Genomic DNA, 12114 nt, shown 5'->3' with positions numbered 1-12114 from the left:
GAGTATCTAGATCAGGGATCATCAACTAAATTCAGCCATGGGCCAATTTTTTATGAAACGGATGGTCGGGGGGCCGGATCATAATAAAACAAATCATTTGTAGACTGCAAATTGACCGCAAGAAGCCTAAACAGAAACATAATCATTTCAATCCTTGATTACATTTGGGGACATTGCCCTGCGTAGGGTGCTGTCTTTCGGATGGGACATTAAAACGGGTGTCCTGACTCTGTGGTCATTCAAAATCCCATAGCACTTATTTTTTTATTTTTTATTTCACCTTTATTTAACCAGGTAGGCTCGTTGAGAACAAGTTCTCATTTGCAACTGCGACCTGGCCAAGATAAAGCATAGCAGTGTGAACAGACAACACAGAGTTACACATGGAGTAAACAATTAACAAGTCAATAACACAGTAGGAAAAAAAAAGTATGAGTAGGGGTGTTCCAGTGTTGTAGTGGTGAAACAGTGACATACACTCTGAATGACCTATAAATGATAAATCCCATATTGGTCTTTCACAGTCAGGCCAACCCTAGCTGGCCTATAGTAGGCCTACTATTGAAACTGAGTCCGAAGTTCACAGGTTTCAGATTTTCTCACATTTTTCAGGTTTTCGTTCTCAAAGTCACACTTTTTTTAACAGAAAAACATCAAAGTGATATGTTCTAAGCCCATAACAATGGTTAATCCACATTAGGAGACCACTTTTGAGTTCCGGGAAAATCTGAGACATTTAGATTTTTGAGAGTAATTACCCTTTAATTCAAGTGTGCAGGCACACGAGACGGAGTTTGCAAAATAAATGGCCACTGGATTAATGCAAATAATCATCATGATATCATTCTGACAACAAGGCATGGGCTACTTTGTAGCTAGTTAACATTTAGAGGTTTTTGGGAAAGCCTTTCCTTCTACCAGAAGACGGTTTGGCCTATCGTTTTACTTCATATTATGAGGCATGTCTTATCTTGCTTCAAAGTAGCCTATAGCCAAAGTCCCACCATAGAAATGTGGAGGCAATCTTTCTGAAGGATATTTTGATCTCTGTCCATGAAACAGCGTGCATGTGGGGTTGCGTATTTTAGAACTGTGTTTTCTGCTAATTGCATTTTGGAACATTCACATATAGGCCTACTACCGTGTCTACATTGCTGCACCTAAAATGTGAAGAAATAATAGTTTGATCAACATTTTAAGCTAAACATTCCGATCTGTTCTATCAACCCTATTTATTGATACGGCGCATTCCTCCACTACACGCATCGTGGAGATTTAAGAAGTGAGTATATTTTTTATTTATTTGTTATTTATTTTTTATTTCAACTTTATTTAACCAGGTAGGCAAGTTGAGAACAAGTTCTCATTTACAATTGCGACCTGGCCAAGATAAAGCAAAGCAGTTCGACACATACAACGACACAGAATTACACATGGAGTAAAACAAACATGCAGTCAATAATACAGTATAAACAGGTCTATATACGATGTGAGCAAATGAGGTGAGATAAGGGAGGTAAAGGCAAAAAAAGGCCATGGTGGCAAAGTAAATAGAATATTGCAAGTAAAACACTGGAATGGTAGATTTGCAATGGAAGAATGTGCAAATTAGAAATAAAAATAATGGGGTGCAAAGGAGCAAAATAAATAAAATAAATACAGTAGGGAAAGAGGTAGTTGTTTGGGCTAAATTATAGGTGGGCTATGTACAGGTGCAGTAATCTGTGAGCTGCTCTGACAGTTGGTGCTTAAAGCTAGTGAGGGAGATAAGTGTTTCCAGTTTCAGAGATTTTTGTTGTTCGTTCCAGTCATTGGCAGCAGAGAACTGGAAGGAGAGGCGGCCAAAGAAAGAATTGGTTTTGGGGGTGACTAGAGAGATATACCTGCTGGAGCGTGTGCTACAGGTGGGAGATGCTATGGTGACCAGCGAGCTGAGATAAGGGGGGAATTTACCTAGCAGGGTCTTGTATATGACATGGAGCCAGTGGGTTTGGCGACGAGTATGAAGCGAGGGCCAGCCAACGAGAGTGTACAGGTCGCAATGGTGGGTAGTATATGGGGCTTTGGTGACAAAACGGATTGCACTGTGATAGACTGCATCCAATTTGTTGAGTAGGGTATTGGAGGCTATTTTGTAAATTACATCGCCGAAGTCAAGGATTGGTAGGATGGTCAGTTTTACAAGGGTATGTTTGGCAGCATGAGTGAAGGATGCTTTGTTGCGAAATAGGAAGCCAATTCTAGATTTAACTTTGGATTGGAGATGTTTGATGTGGGTCTGGAAGGAGAGTTTACAGTCTAACCAGACACCTAGGTATTTGTAGTTGTCCACGTATTCTAAGTCGGAGCCGTCCAGAGTAGTGATGTTGGACAGGCGGGCAGGTGCAGGCAGCGATCGGTTGAAGAGCATGCATTTAGTTTTACTTGTATTTAAGAGCAATTGGAGGCCACGGAAGGAGAGTTGTATGGCATTGAAGCTTGCCTGGAGGGTTGTTAACACAGTGTCCAAAGAAGGGCCAGAAGTATACAGAATGGTGTCGTCTGCGTAGAGGTGGATCAGAGACTCACCAGCAGCAAGAGCGACATCATTGATGTATACAGAGAAGCGAGTCGGTCCAAGAATTGAACCCTGTGGCACCCCCATAGAGACTGCCAGAGGTCCGGACAGCAGACCCTCCGATTTGACACACTGAACTCTATCAGAGAAGTAGTTGGTGAACCAGGCGAGGCAATCATTTGAGAAACCAAGGCTGTCGAGTTATGCAATGCCCACTGAAAAATAAGTGGGTATACCCTCCACTAGACCACTGGTGTGTTCACCCTGGTTTCATGGCTAAATTCCCAACCTAGCTACATTTCTTCATGGCCACCTAATTATCCCCTTCATTCCAAATTGGCATATATCACCTCTCCACCTGATAGCTGAGGTGGAATTAGCCTTCTAGCACAAAAATGGTTGCCGTGCATCACTGAGATGGGTGCTACACATTGATGGTGGATGATGTGAGTTTCCCTCTACTATGTAAAGCACTTTGAGTACCTCAGTTGATAGAAAAGTGCCACATAGGCCTAAATCCAATCAATGATTATTTATTATTATTTGTATAAGATCACATATGTCTCTCTATTATGCCTGGAATATTTGGGCACAAATGTCCAAAATTGAAATCCCATGAAGCAGATGTTTTAAAGTCTTTTATGTCCAACAATGAATTATTATTTTTTAAAGATGGTGGCCTGTCTCAGTTTATAGAGGTTAAATAAAAACCTGATATTTTGTCTCAAAAGCAGGGAGTTGAATATTTTATCGAGACAAATCATGCTGTTATAACCTGAGGCACTAATGGTATTATTAGGTCATCTACCTTAGGAATATTTGGAAATACATTAAATGTGGTGGAAGACGCTGGCTCCTCTATTTTTAGACATTCAATCAAACATATTTGCAAGTGGTTTCCATCCTAAGAGCCTCAACAAAAGCCTCAACAAAACTCACTACCAAATATTGCTTTATCCCATTATGAGACACTGTATTTAGTATTTATTATGATCCCCATTAGGGGGCATTACGGCCACACAAAGGGGATGCCGCTGGGAAATTTGAGGCATTATCAAGTGTTTCTCAATTTGTGAATGACAGACTGATGAAGTGCAATGTAGCCTGCGCTAAAAACAAAGACGAGGTCATGCCTTTCAAACAACTTTTTTCAAATCATCATTCGAGTCCCATCATGCAGTGTTAGAATGTATTAAAAATCAAAACACTTCCTCAAAACGCTTCCTCCGACACATTGGTGCGGCTGGCTTCCAGGTTGGATGCGCGCTGTGTTAAGAAGCAGTGCGGCTTGGTTGGGTTGTGTATCGGAGGACGCATGACTTTCAACCTTCGTCTCTCCCGAGCCTGTACTGGAGTTGTAGCGATGAGACAAGATAGTAGCTACTAAACAATTGGATACCACAAAATTGGGGAGAAAAAGGGGTAAAATTCAAAAAATAAAAATCCAACGTTTGAAAACAAATACTATACTAATACTATACTAATACTATAAAATAATTCCACGGAATTCTAAACAAATCTTGTCTGCTAAGTGAACTAGTGTAGCCCACAGCCATATGGCATAGCCAGATCAGAGCCTAACGTAAGAACAACTCAGAGTATGCTATTCTGAAAATGTAATACATTTTCTTCATATCATGTTTCTTTAGACCTGTCTAAAACAAATAATGGATTTATTGTGAAGGTGTAGGCTAAATTACATAGATTTATTAGACTTGCGTGGAAGCCAGAAGATGCTAAATGTGTTTATGTTAATTAACGGTGAGTTACTGTGAGACTGCCAGTTATTTGCGCGACAATCAACGGCTGACAAAATGTCATGACCACCACAGCCCTATGTGAGTGTGTGTGTGTGTCTCTTCACAGTCCGCAATGTGCTGTGAGGTGCTTTCAACACGTCAATAACTCTCATAAAGAAGTAGTGATGCAGTCAATCTGATCTGTACTTTGAGCCAGGAGAGATTGACATGCATATTATTGATATTAGCCCTCCATGTACATTTAAGTGCCAGCCGTGCTGCTCTGGTCTGGGCCAACTGTAATTTGCCTCTGTTCTTCATTTTGGCATCTGACCAAATAACTGGGCAGGTGTGATACAACTAGGGCCGGTAAGGACTTGTTTTGTTGATAGTGATGTCAAGAAAGCAGAGCAGCGCTTTATCACAGACAGACCTCTTCTCCATTTTAGCTACCGTTGCGTCAATATGTTTTGACCATGTCAGTTTACAATCTTGGGTAACACCAAGGTTTAGGGTTTAGTGAATGATTTGTCCCAAATTCAATGCTTTTAGTTTTTGATACATAGCAGGCTGTTTTGTCGGCTGTTTGAACTAGTGCATTGGTATTCTTGGGTAACGGAATTATTTTTGCTTCCCTCCAGGCCTAAGGAAACACACTTTCCTGTAGGCTTAGATTGAGGAGATGGCAAATAGGAATGGCAATATAGTCCGCTACCAACCTCAGTAAAATCTGTCCAAGTTGTCAGTACCAGGTGGTTTGTCATTATTGATAGACAACAATCATTCAAAATGTTCCACACTCACTTTACAGAATTCAAAATTACAATGCTTGTCTTTCTTAATTTGGTCAGTTATGCATGGACACGAAGGTTCAGAGTTTGTTGTTGGCATGTCATGCCTAAGTTTGATAATCTTGCCAATGAAAAAATAATTAAAGTAGTTGGTAATATCAGCGGGTTTTGTGATGAATGAGACATCTGATTCAATGCAGGATGGAGCTGAGTTTGCCTTTTTCCCAAAATATAATTTATGATGCTCCAAAGATTTTACTATAATCTTTTACATTTCTTTTTGTTTCATAGTAGTTTCTTCTTCTATTTGTTTAGTCACAGGATTTCTCAATTTACAGTACGTTTGCGAATCGGCTGTGTGGACAGACTTATTTGCCATTCCTTTTGCCTCGTCCATCTCAACAATAATGCTTCCATTTCTCATCATCCACAGGGATTTAGCCATTTTTAGAGTCAGTTTCTTACTGGGTGCATGATTATTATACTGAACAAAAATATAAACGCAACATGTAAAGTGTTGGTCCCATGTTTCATGAGCTGGATAAAAGATTCCAGAAATGTTCCATTTGCACAAAAATATTATTTCAGAACGTAAAACCTTATCATTGGCCAATTTCTTACCAATGCAATCTAATTGTAAAGAAAAACAAGAATACAATAACTGAATGTCTATTTACAGTAGTGACTTCTTGGGAATACCTGGCTAGTGTGTTCCTGTCTTCTCTCCACTATCGTGACCTCTGAGTATGTGACTACAGTACGTGTCTCTCCTCTTGCACTCAGGACAGCTGACTTGGAGACACCAAGGGCCGAACCCAGGGCTCCAGGAGGCCCTTGGAAGCCCGCATCAGGAAGCTCTCCTCACTGGGCGAAGTACTTGGCTGCTTGAGGCCCTCGTTTGGTGACCTGGAGTAAGATGGACAGGTGTTCAGTGAACCACATATGAATACTGATGTTTAATCCCGAACCAGGGATGTGAGTGATGGGACTGAAAAAGCCCTTGTACTCAATGCTCCCCAGCTCTACACAACCTGCCTTCACAACCCATCAGTGTCATTGGAAAAGGATCCTGGACTACTTACAGTACATGTGATTTAGGTTTGTTGGGGCTCACCAGTGTTTGACTGACTGAACGTAAATGAGCGGGTGTCCACCTGTGCCTGTATGAATGTCGGAGCATGTACATGCTTCCTATTGAATTTCTGTGTGGTCTGTGGAGCACATATGTGTGTTATCTACTGTTGATTTGCTGAAAGAATTAAGTTATTTGGGTCACGTGGCTTAGTTACAATAATGTATCATGTTGGATTGACATTTTGAGGACACTGTGAATGTTTTATGATGGACTGGGTGGGGGATGCAAAGTGAGAAAGCATTTGGAGATGTGAGAATGCATTAATAAGAGATCAAGATGTAAAGCAATAGAAAGTTAAAGGTGAAGATGAATATGAGGGAAAAAGTGGCAGGTACATTGTTTCTAAGGGTAATGGATTAAAAGTGGCATGACATGTGGCATGACAACTGATGGTTGTTTATGAGCCAGTTCTGGAATACAAGAAATGGTACTTTTTATTTTCGCATGAAGAAAAGAACAATACAAACACTGAGAGTTGTGTTATACATTTAAGGAAAAGTTGTCTTTTGGTTAGTCAAGAAAGCGTTATTGTTTTCAGTCTTATTATTTCAAAGGGATTTGAACTCTGTATCCACTCAGGACAATGAGGTAAACTACAGATACTTTACATTTATTTATGGGTTTAGGTATGTGATATTTCATATAGTCAGGCGATTCAATGTTTAAAGTATTCCCGTTATTTCAAAGCCTTGCAGGATGAATATGTGAATATGGGTCAACAATGTTTCTCATTGTCCACATCAATAGAGACACCATTTGAGTGACCTTTTTTCATCAGCTGAAGAATCAAGCCTGTTGCATTCAGGCAGAGGTAATGGAATCTCCACTAAGCCTTCAGTCAGTGGAGCACTGATTACGCACTTGCTTACAGTGGCACCAGGTGTGAGCCCAGGTGCTTGTGCTGTGGTTGCCAGGCATCAGTTGAGTGAGCAGGTAAGTTCCTCCATCACCAAGGATACAGCAGGTTACGTAAGGGGAGGGAGTTTATTTTCATCTGTAGAGAGACTTCTTGTAGGGCCTCAAGGTAGGGACAAGTAGGTACGGGCAGGTGAGTTTGACATGGAGGTCTCTGTAATGACAATAGAGTCTGACCTTCTGTTCGACACAGTAAGACAGAGCCAAGAACAGGACTGCAGGGTCAGAGGATTCCATGTTGGGGGAGGAGCATGGGGGAAATATTGTGTATATTTGCAAGAGATATCCAAGGCTTCATATACAAGAGCTAAAAAGGTCCAATGCAGCCGTTTTTTTTTTATCTCAACATCAAATCATTTTTGTGTAACAATTAAGTACCTTACTGTGTTTCTTTTTGACCATTTTAATTGAAAACAAACACATAGATTCTTAGCAAAGAGCAATTTCTCAAGCAATAATTTTGCTAGGACTGTCTGGGAGTGGTCTGAGAGGGGAGGGGAAAACTAGCTGTTATTGGCAGAGAGGTTTGGAACTCTCTTTCTTATTGGACTATTAACTCATTTACATCCTGGTGATGTCACCAGGCAGACCAAAGCTCTGTCCCACCAAAACAGGCTGAAAGTTCAGGCAGTCTTTTCAAACAGCTCTTGTGCAAAGGGCATTATGGAAATACACTGCATATAAAACACAGGAAATTGCGTTTTTGACTGCACTGGGCCTTTAAGGGATGACAATGATTCAGTGCTTCGTGGGTGACACGAGTCAGTGCAATATCACTCTCCTTGCTGCTGGACTACTCATGGATAATGTGTTATTCCTGCAAGGTCTCCTAAACCCACAATATCACCATACCTGGCTGAAATCAAGGACAGCAAAGTGTTGTGATGCCACAGAGGTTCTTTCCATATGCTTGGCTGAGCTGCTTTCGAGTACATTGGTTTGCATAAGTTCTCATTGATCTTGGTGCCAGATCTTATATAGCTCTACTGGGGTTGTTACGTGTTGGGTATTGAGAACATACACATGCATGTATAATGTTACACTAATGAATGCCACTAAGCTGACCTTTGAATTCTCTGCTTGTCTCACACTCACATACACTTATATATACAAAAGTATGTGGACACCCCTTCAAATTTGTGGATTTGGCTATTTCAGCCACACCCATGCTGACAGGTGTATAACATCAAGCACACAACATTAGCAGTAGATTGGCCTTACTGAAGAGCTCAGTGACTTTCAATGTGGCACCGTCATAGGATGCCACCTTTCCAACAAGTCAGTTCTTAAAATGTCTGCCCTGCTAGAGCTGCCCTGGTCAACTATAAATGCTGTTCTTGTGAAGTGAAAACGTCTAGGAGCAACAACAGCTCAGCCGCAAAGTGATAGGCCACTAAAGCTCACAGAACGGGACTGCCGAGTGCTGAAGCACGCAGTGCCTAAAAATGGTCTGTTATCAGTTGCAACACTCACTGCCGAGTTCCAAACTGCCTCTGGAAGCAACGTCAGCACAATAACTGTTTGTTGGGAACTTCATGAAATGGGTTTCCATCAGTGGAGGCTGCTGAGGGGAGGACAGCTCATAATAATGGCTGGAACGGAGAAAATGGAATGGCATTAAACACATGGAAACCGTGTTTTGATAAGATGGCGTCGAAGAGGATAGCTGACTTTTTACATGCTCCTAACCAACATTTTTTTTGCAACTTATTTCTTAACTTATTTTGTATGTAATGTTGCAGCTACCGTCTCCTATGACTGAAAATAACTTCTGGACATCAGAACAACGATGACTCACCACGAACTGGAAGAAGCTATATCCCTTAACGAATCCGACGAGAAGGATATACTGCTTTCCTGGGAACAGGCCCAAATCCCCATAATTTGCGTGAAGAAAAGACGGAGGAAAAGAGGGCAAAGTTCGAGCTGCCTTCTGAGAATCCGTAGGCGAGCGAGTAAACTCCCACTGCCATCGGTTCTACTTGCTAACATGCAATCATTGGAAAATAAAATTGATGACCTACGATTACCCTACCAACGGGACATTAAAAACTGTAATATCTTGTTACACCGAGTCGTGGCTGAATAACGACATGGATAATAGAGCTGGCAGGATTTTCCATGCACCGGCAAAACAGAGAAGAAGCTATGTCTGGTAAAACGAGGGGTGGGGGTGTGTGTCTTTTTCTCAATAACAGCTGGTGCGCGATATCTAATATTGAAGAAGTCTCAAGGTATTGCTCGCCTGAGGTAGAGTACCTTATGATAAGCTGTTGACACACTATCTACCAAGAGAGTTCTCATCTATATTATTTATAGTCGTCTATTTACCACCACAGACCGACGCTGGCACTAAGACTGCACTCAATCAACTCCATAAGGCCATAAGCAAACAAGAAAATGCTCATCCAGAAGTGGCGCTCCTAGTGGCCGGGGACTTCAATGCAGGAAAACTTAAATCCGTCTTACCACATTTTTACCAGCATGTCACATGTGCAACCAAAGGGAAAAAAACTCTAGACCACCCTTACACCACACACAGAGATGCATACACAACGTGTACTCAAAGCATCCGCGGACCAACTTGCAAGTGTCTTCACTGACATTTTCAACCTCTCCCTGACCGAGTCTCTAATACCTACATGTTTCAAGCAGACCACCATAGTCCCTGTGCCCAAGGAAGTGAAGGTAACCTGCCTAAATGACTACCGCCCGGTAGCACTCACGTCGGTAGCCATGAAGTACTTTGAAAGGCTGGTCATGGCTCACATCAACAGCATTCTCCCGGATACCCAAGACCCACTCCAATTTGCATACCGCCCCAACAGATCCACAGGTGACGCAATCTCAACCATAATTGGGTAGAACAGGCTCATGGTAATGGCTGGAGAGGAAATAAGTGGAATGGTATCAAATACATCCAACACATGGTTTCTGTGCTTCCAACTTTGTGGCAACAGTTTGGGGAAGGCCCTTTCCTGTTTCAGCATGACAATGCCCCCGTGCACAAAGCAAGGTCCATACAGAAATGGTTTGTCGAGATCGGAGAGGAAGAACTTGACTGGCCTGCACAGAGCCCTGACAACTCCCTCAAACACCTTTGGGATGAATTGGAACGGCGACTGCGAGCCAGGCCTAATCGCCCAATATCAGTGCCCGACCTAACTAATGCTCTTGTAGCTGAACGGGAAGCAAGTCCCTGCAGCAATGTTCCAACATCCAGTGGAAAACCTTCCCAGAAGAGTGGAGGCTGTTATAGCAGGGGACCAACTCCATATTAATGCCTGTGAGTTTGGAATGAGATGTTTGACGAGCAGGTGTTCACATACTTTTGTTCATGTTGTGTAATTACCACAAAATGACTTTGCTTGTTTTGAAAAAGGTTCTGAGTTATCATGTCTATAAGGGATATTACGACAATAACAACTTCACTTCTACAACGACATAGTTTTTTTTGTATTTGGGACACAGTCCAACAAGACTTTATATTATTTCTGTCAAATTATTGTCAACAATATTGATGACACTATTATCAACATTAACTGGCCTACTTGAGAAAAGTGTGTTCTCACTTGATTGTACGTTTTTCATCTATTTTCATACTGTCTAATGTATTGTTTATGTAGAGCATTTTCTAGCATTGTTTAATTAGCCATTATGTGCCAATTTTATTTTATTTGTTGATGTGGCAAATTTATACACATTTTTATAATGTACTGTATAAAACTACAGATTTTCAGCACCTAGTATTCAGTTTAGAATTGTCAGATTGTTATTGAAGGTTACCACAGAAAACTCTCATTCAATGCTTTCCTGAAACCAATCATATGGCAGTGTTTTTACTCCTTGTGTATTTTTTGAAACAGTGCAATGCACCGTCTCTAGCCCTGTTACCTGCTGACAGTCTTTGTTTGAGGGAAAAGTAAAGCCAACACATATTCTGAGGCCCAAAAAACTGTCACTGCAGTCCAATATCAGATCCATTAGTAGAGAGGCAGAATTCACTAACTAATCAAACTTGAATACTGGATTTATGTATATAATATGAATGCACCCCTGGCTGAAGCTGAAGCGCGGCTGGGTCATGCAGCAAGACAATGATTCAAAACACACAATCAAGTCTACATGAAAATGGTTAAATAGCAATAAAAAAAAAGAAACTTCATAGGCTACATCCAAATATATACATTACCTCTGTCAAAATGACAATTTTTATTTATATACACATTACCTTGATGGATTATGTTGGGGTCATGGTCTTTAAAAACATAGTGTATTTTTGAACAAAGGAAAAATAAAGAAAAATAAGTGATGATAATATAATGTATTTATAGAAGTTTTACATTATTCCTATGAACCATCTGCTGTTAGTAGCCTACTCATTTCCCATATCTTTTCATATTTCACTTGTATGTATAAATCTGCTCTATACTGTGCTTCAATGTTGTCCTGTTCCATCTTGTCGACCATGTGCTATGGGTTGACTTGCCAAATCTGTCTTCTCTCTCTATCCCTGCTTAGACCTATGTGTGGTGTATTTTCACTGGGGGGCACCATGTCTTAAAGATAAACCCCTGGAGTGCTAAGAATTCTGTTTCTCCATATGTGGCATGTAAACTATCGACCTTTACACTGTAAACGGCCAAATAAAGAATTGACTCCTGTTTATCAGACTGGAGTACCAGTATTTTTTTTACATGTTGAACCAGTGGGATGTAGAGAGGGAAGATGGGGTGTCCACAACAGGATGTCTCCCACAGAAAGCAGATACAGTTCATTTAGATCTAATTTAGAAAGAGGAAGCAACATCTGGGAAAATGCCTTTCATGTTCTATTAAAATGTCTGAATTCACTGTCATCTAAAGTGAAATGGGAAATGTAAAATGTGTGTTATCAGACACCACCCCCTAGTGGTGGCCAAATGGCACAGATCATCTACAATTTATCATTGTAAATCAAACATGCCAAGTGATATGG

At 41.0% G+C, this 12114-nt stretch overlaps 1 protein-coding gene across 1 annotated transcript in view; it reads left to right on the top strand.

Annotated features, from left to right (window-relative positions):
* LOC118400476 (ras guanyl-releasing protein 3-like) overlaps positions 1–11808 on the top strand; it is a 41398-nt gene extending 29590 nt beyond the window's left edge. Inside the window, exon 17 of the mRNA XM_035797391.2 lies at positions 5871–11808. Within this exon, the coding sequence (XP_035653284.1) occupies positions 5871–5879 (9 nt within the window). The 3' untranslated portion in view covers positions 5880–11808. The remainder of the gene's footprint in view (positions 1–5870) is intronic.
* The last annotated feature ends 306 nt before the right edge of the window (positions 11809–12114 follow it).

This window comes from Oncorhynchus keta, chromosome 2, assembly GCF_023373465.1.
Source record: "Oncorhynchus keta strain PuntledgeMale-10-30-2019 chromosome 2, Oket_V2, whole genome shotgun sequence".
NCBI lineage: Eukaryota > Metazoa > Chordata > Actinopteri > Salmoniformes > Salmonidae > Oncorhynchus > Oncorhynchus keta.
The sequence above is the reverse complement of the archived record's forward strand: the minus strand, read 5'-3'. Positions and strand labels throughout refer to the sequence as shown.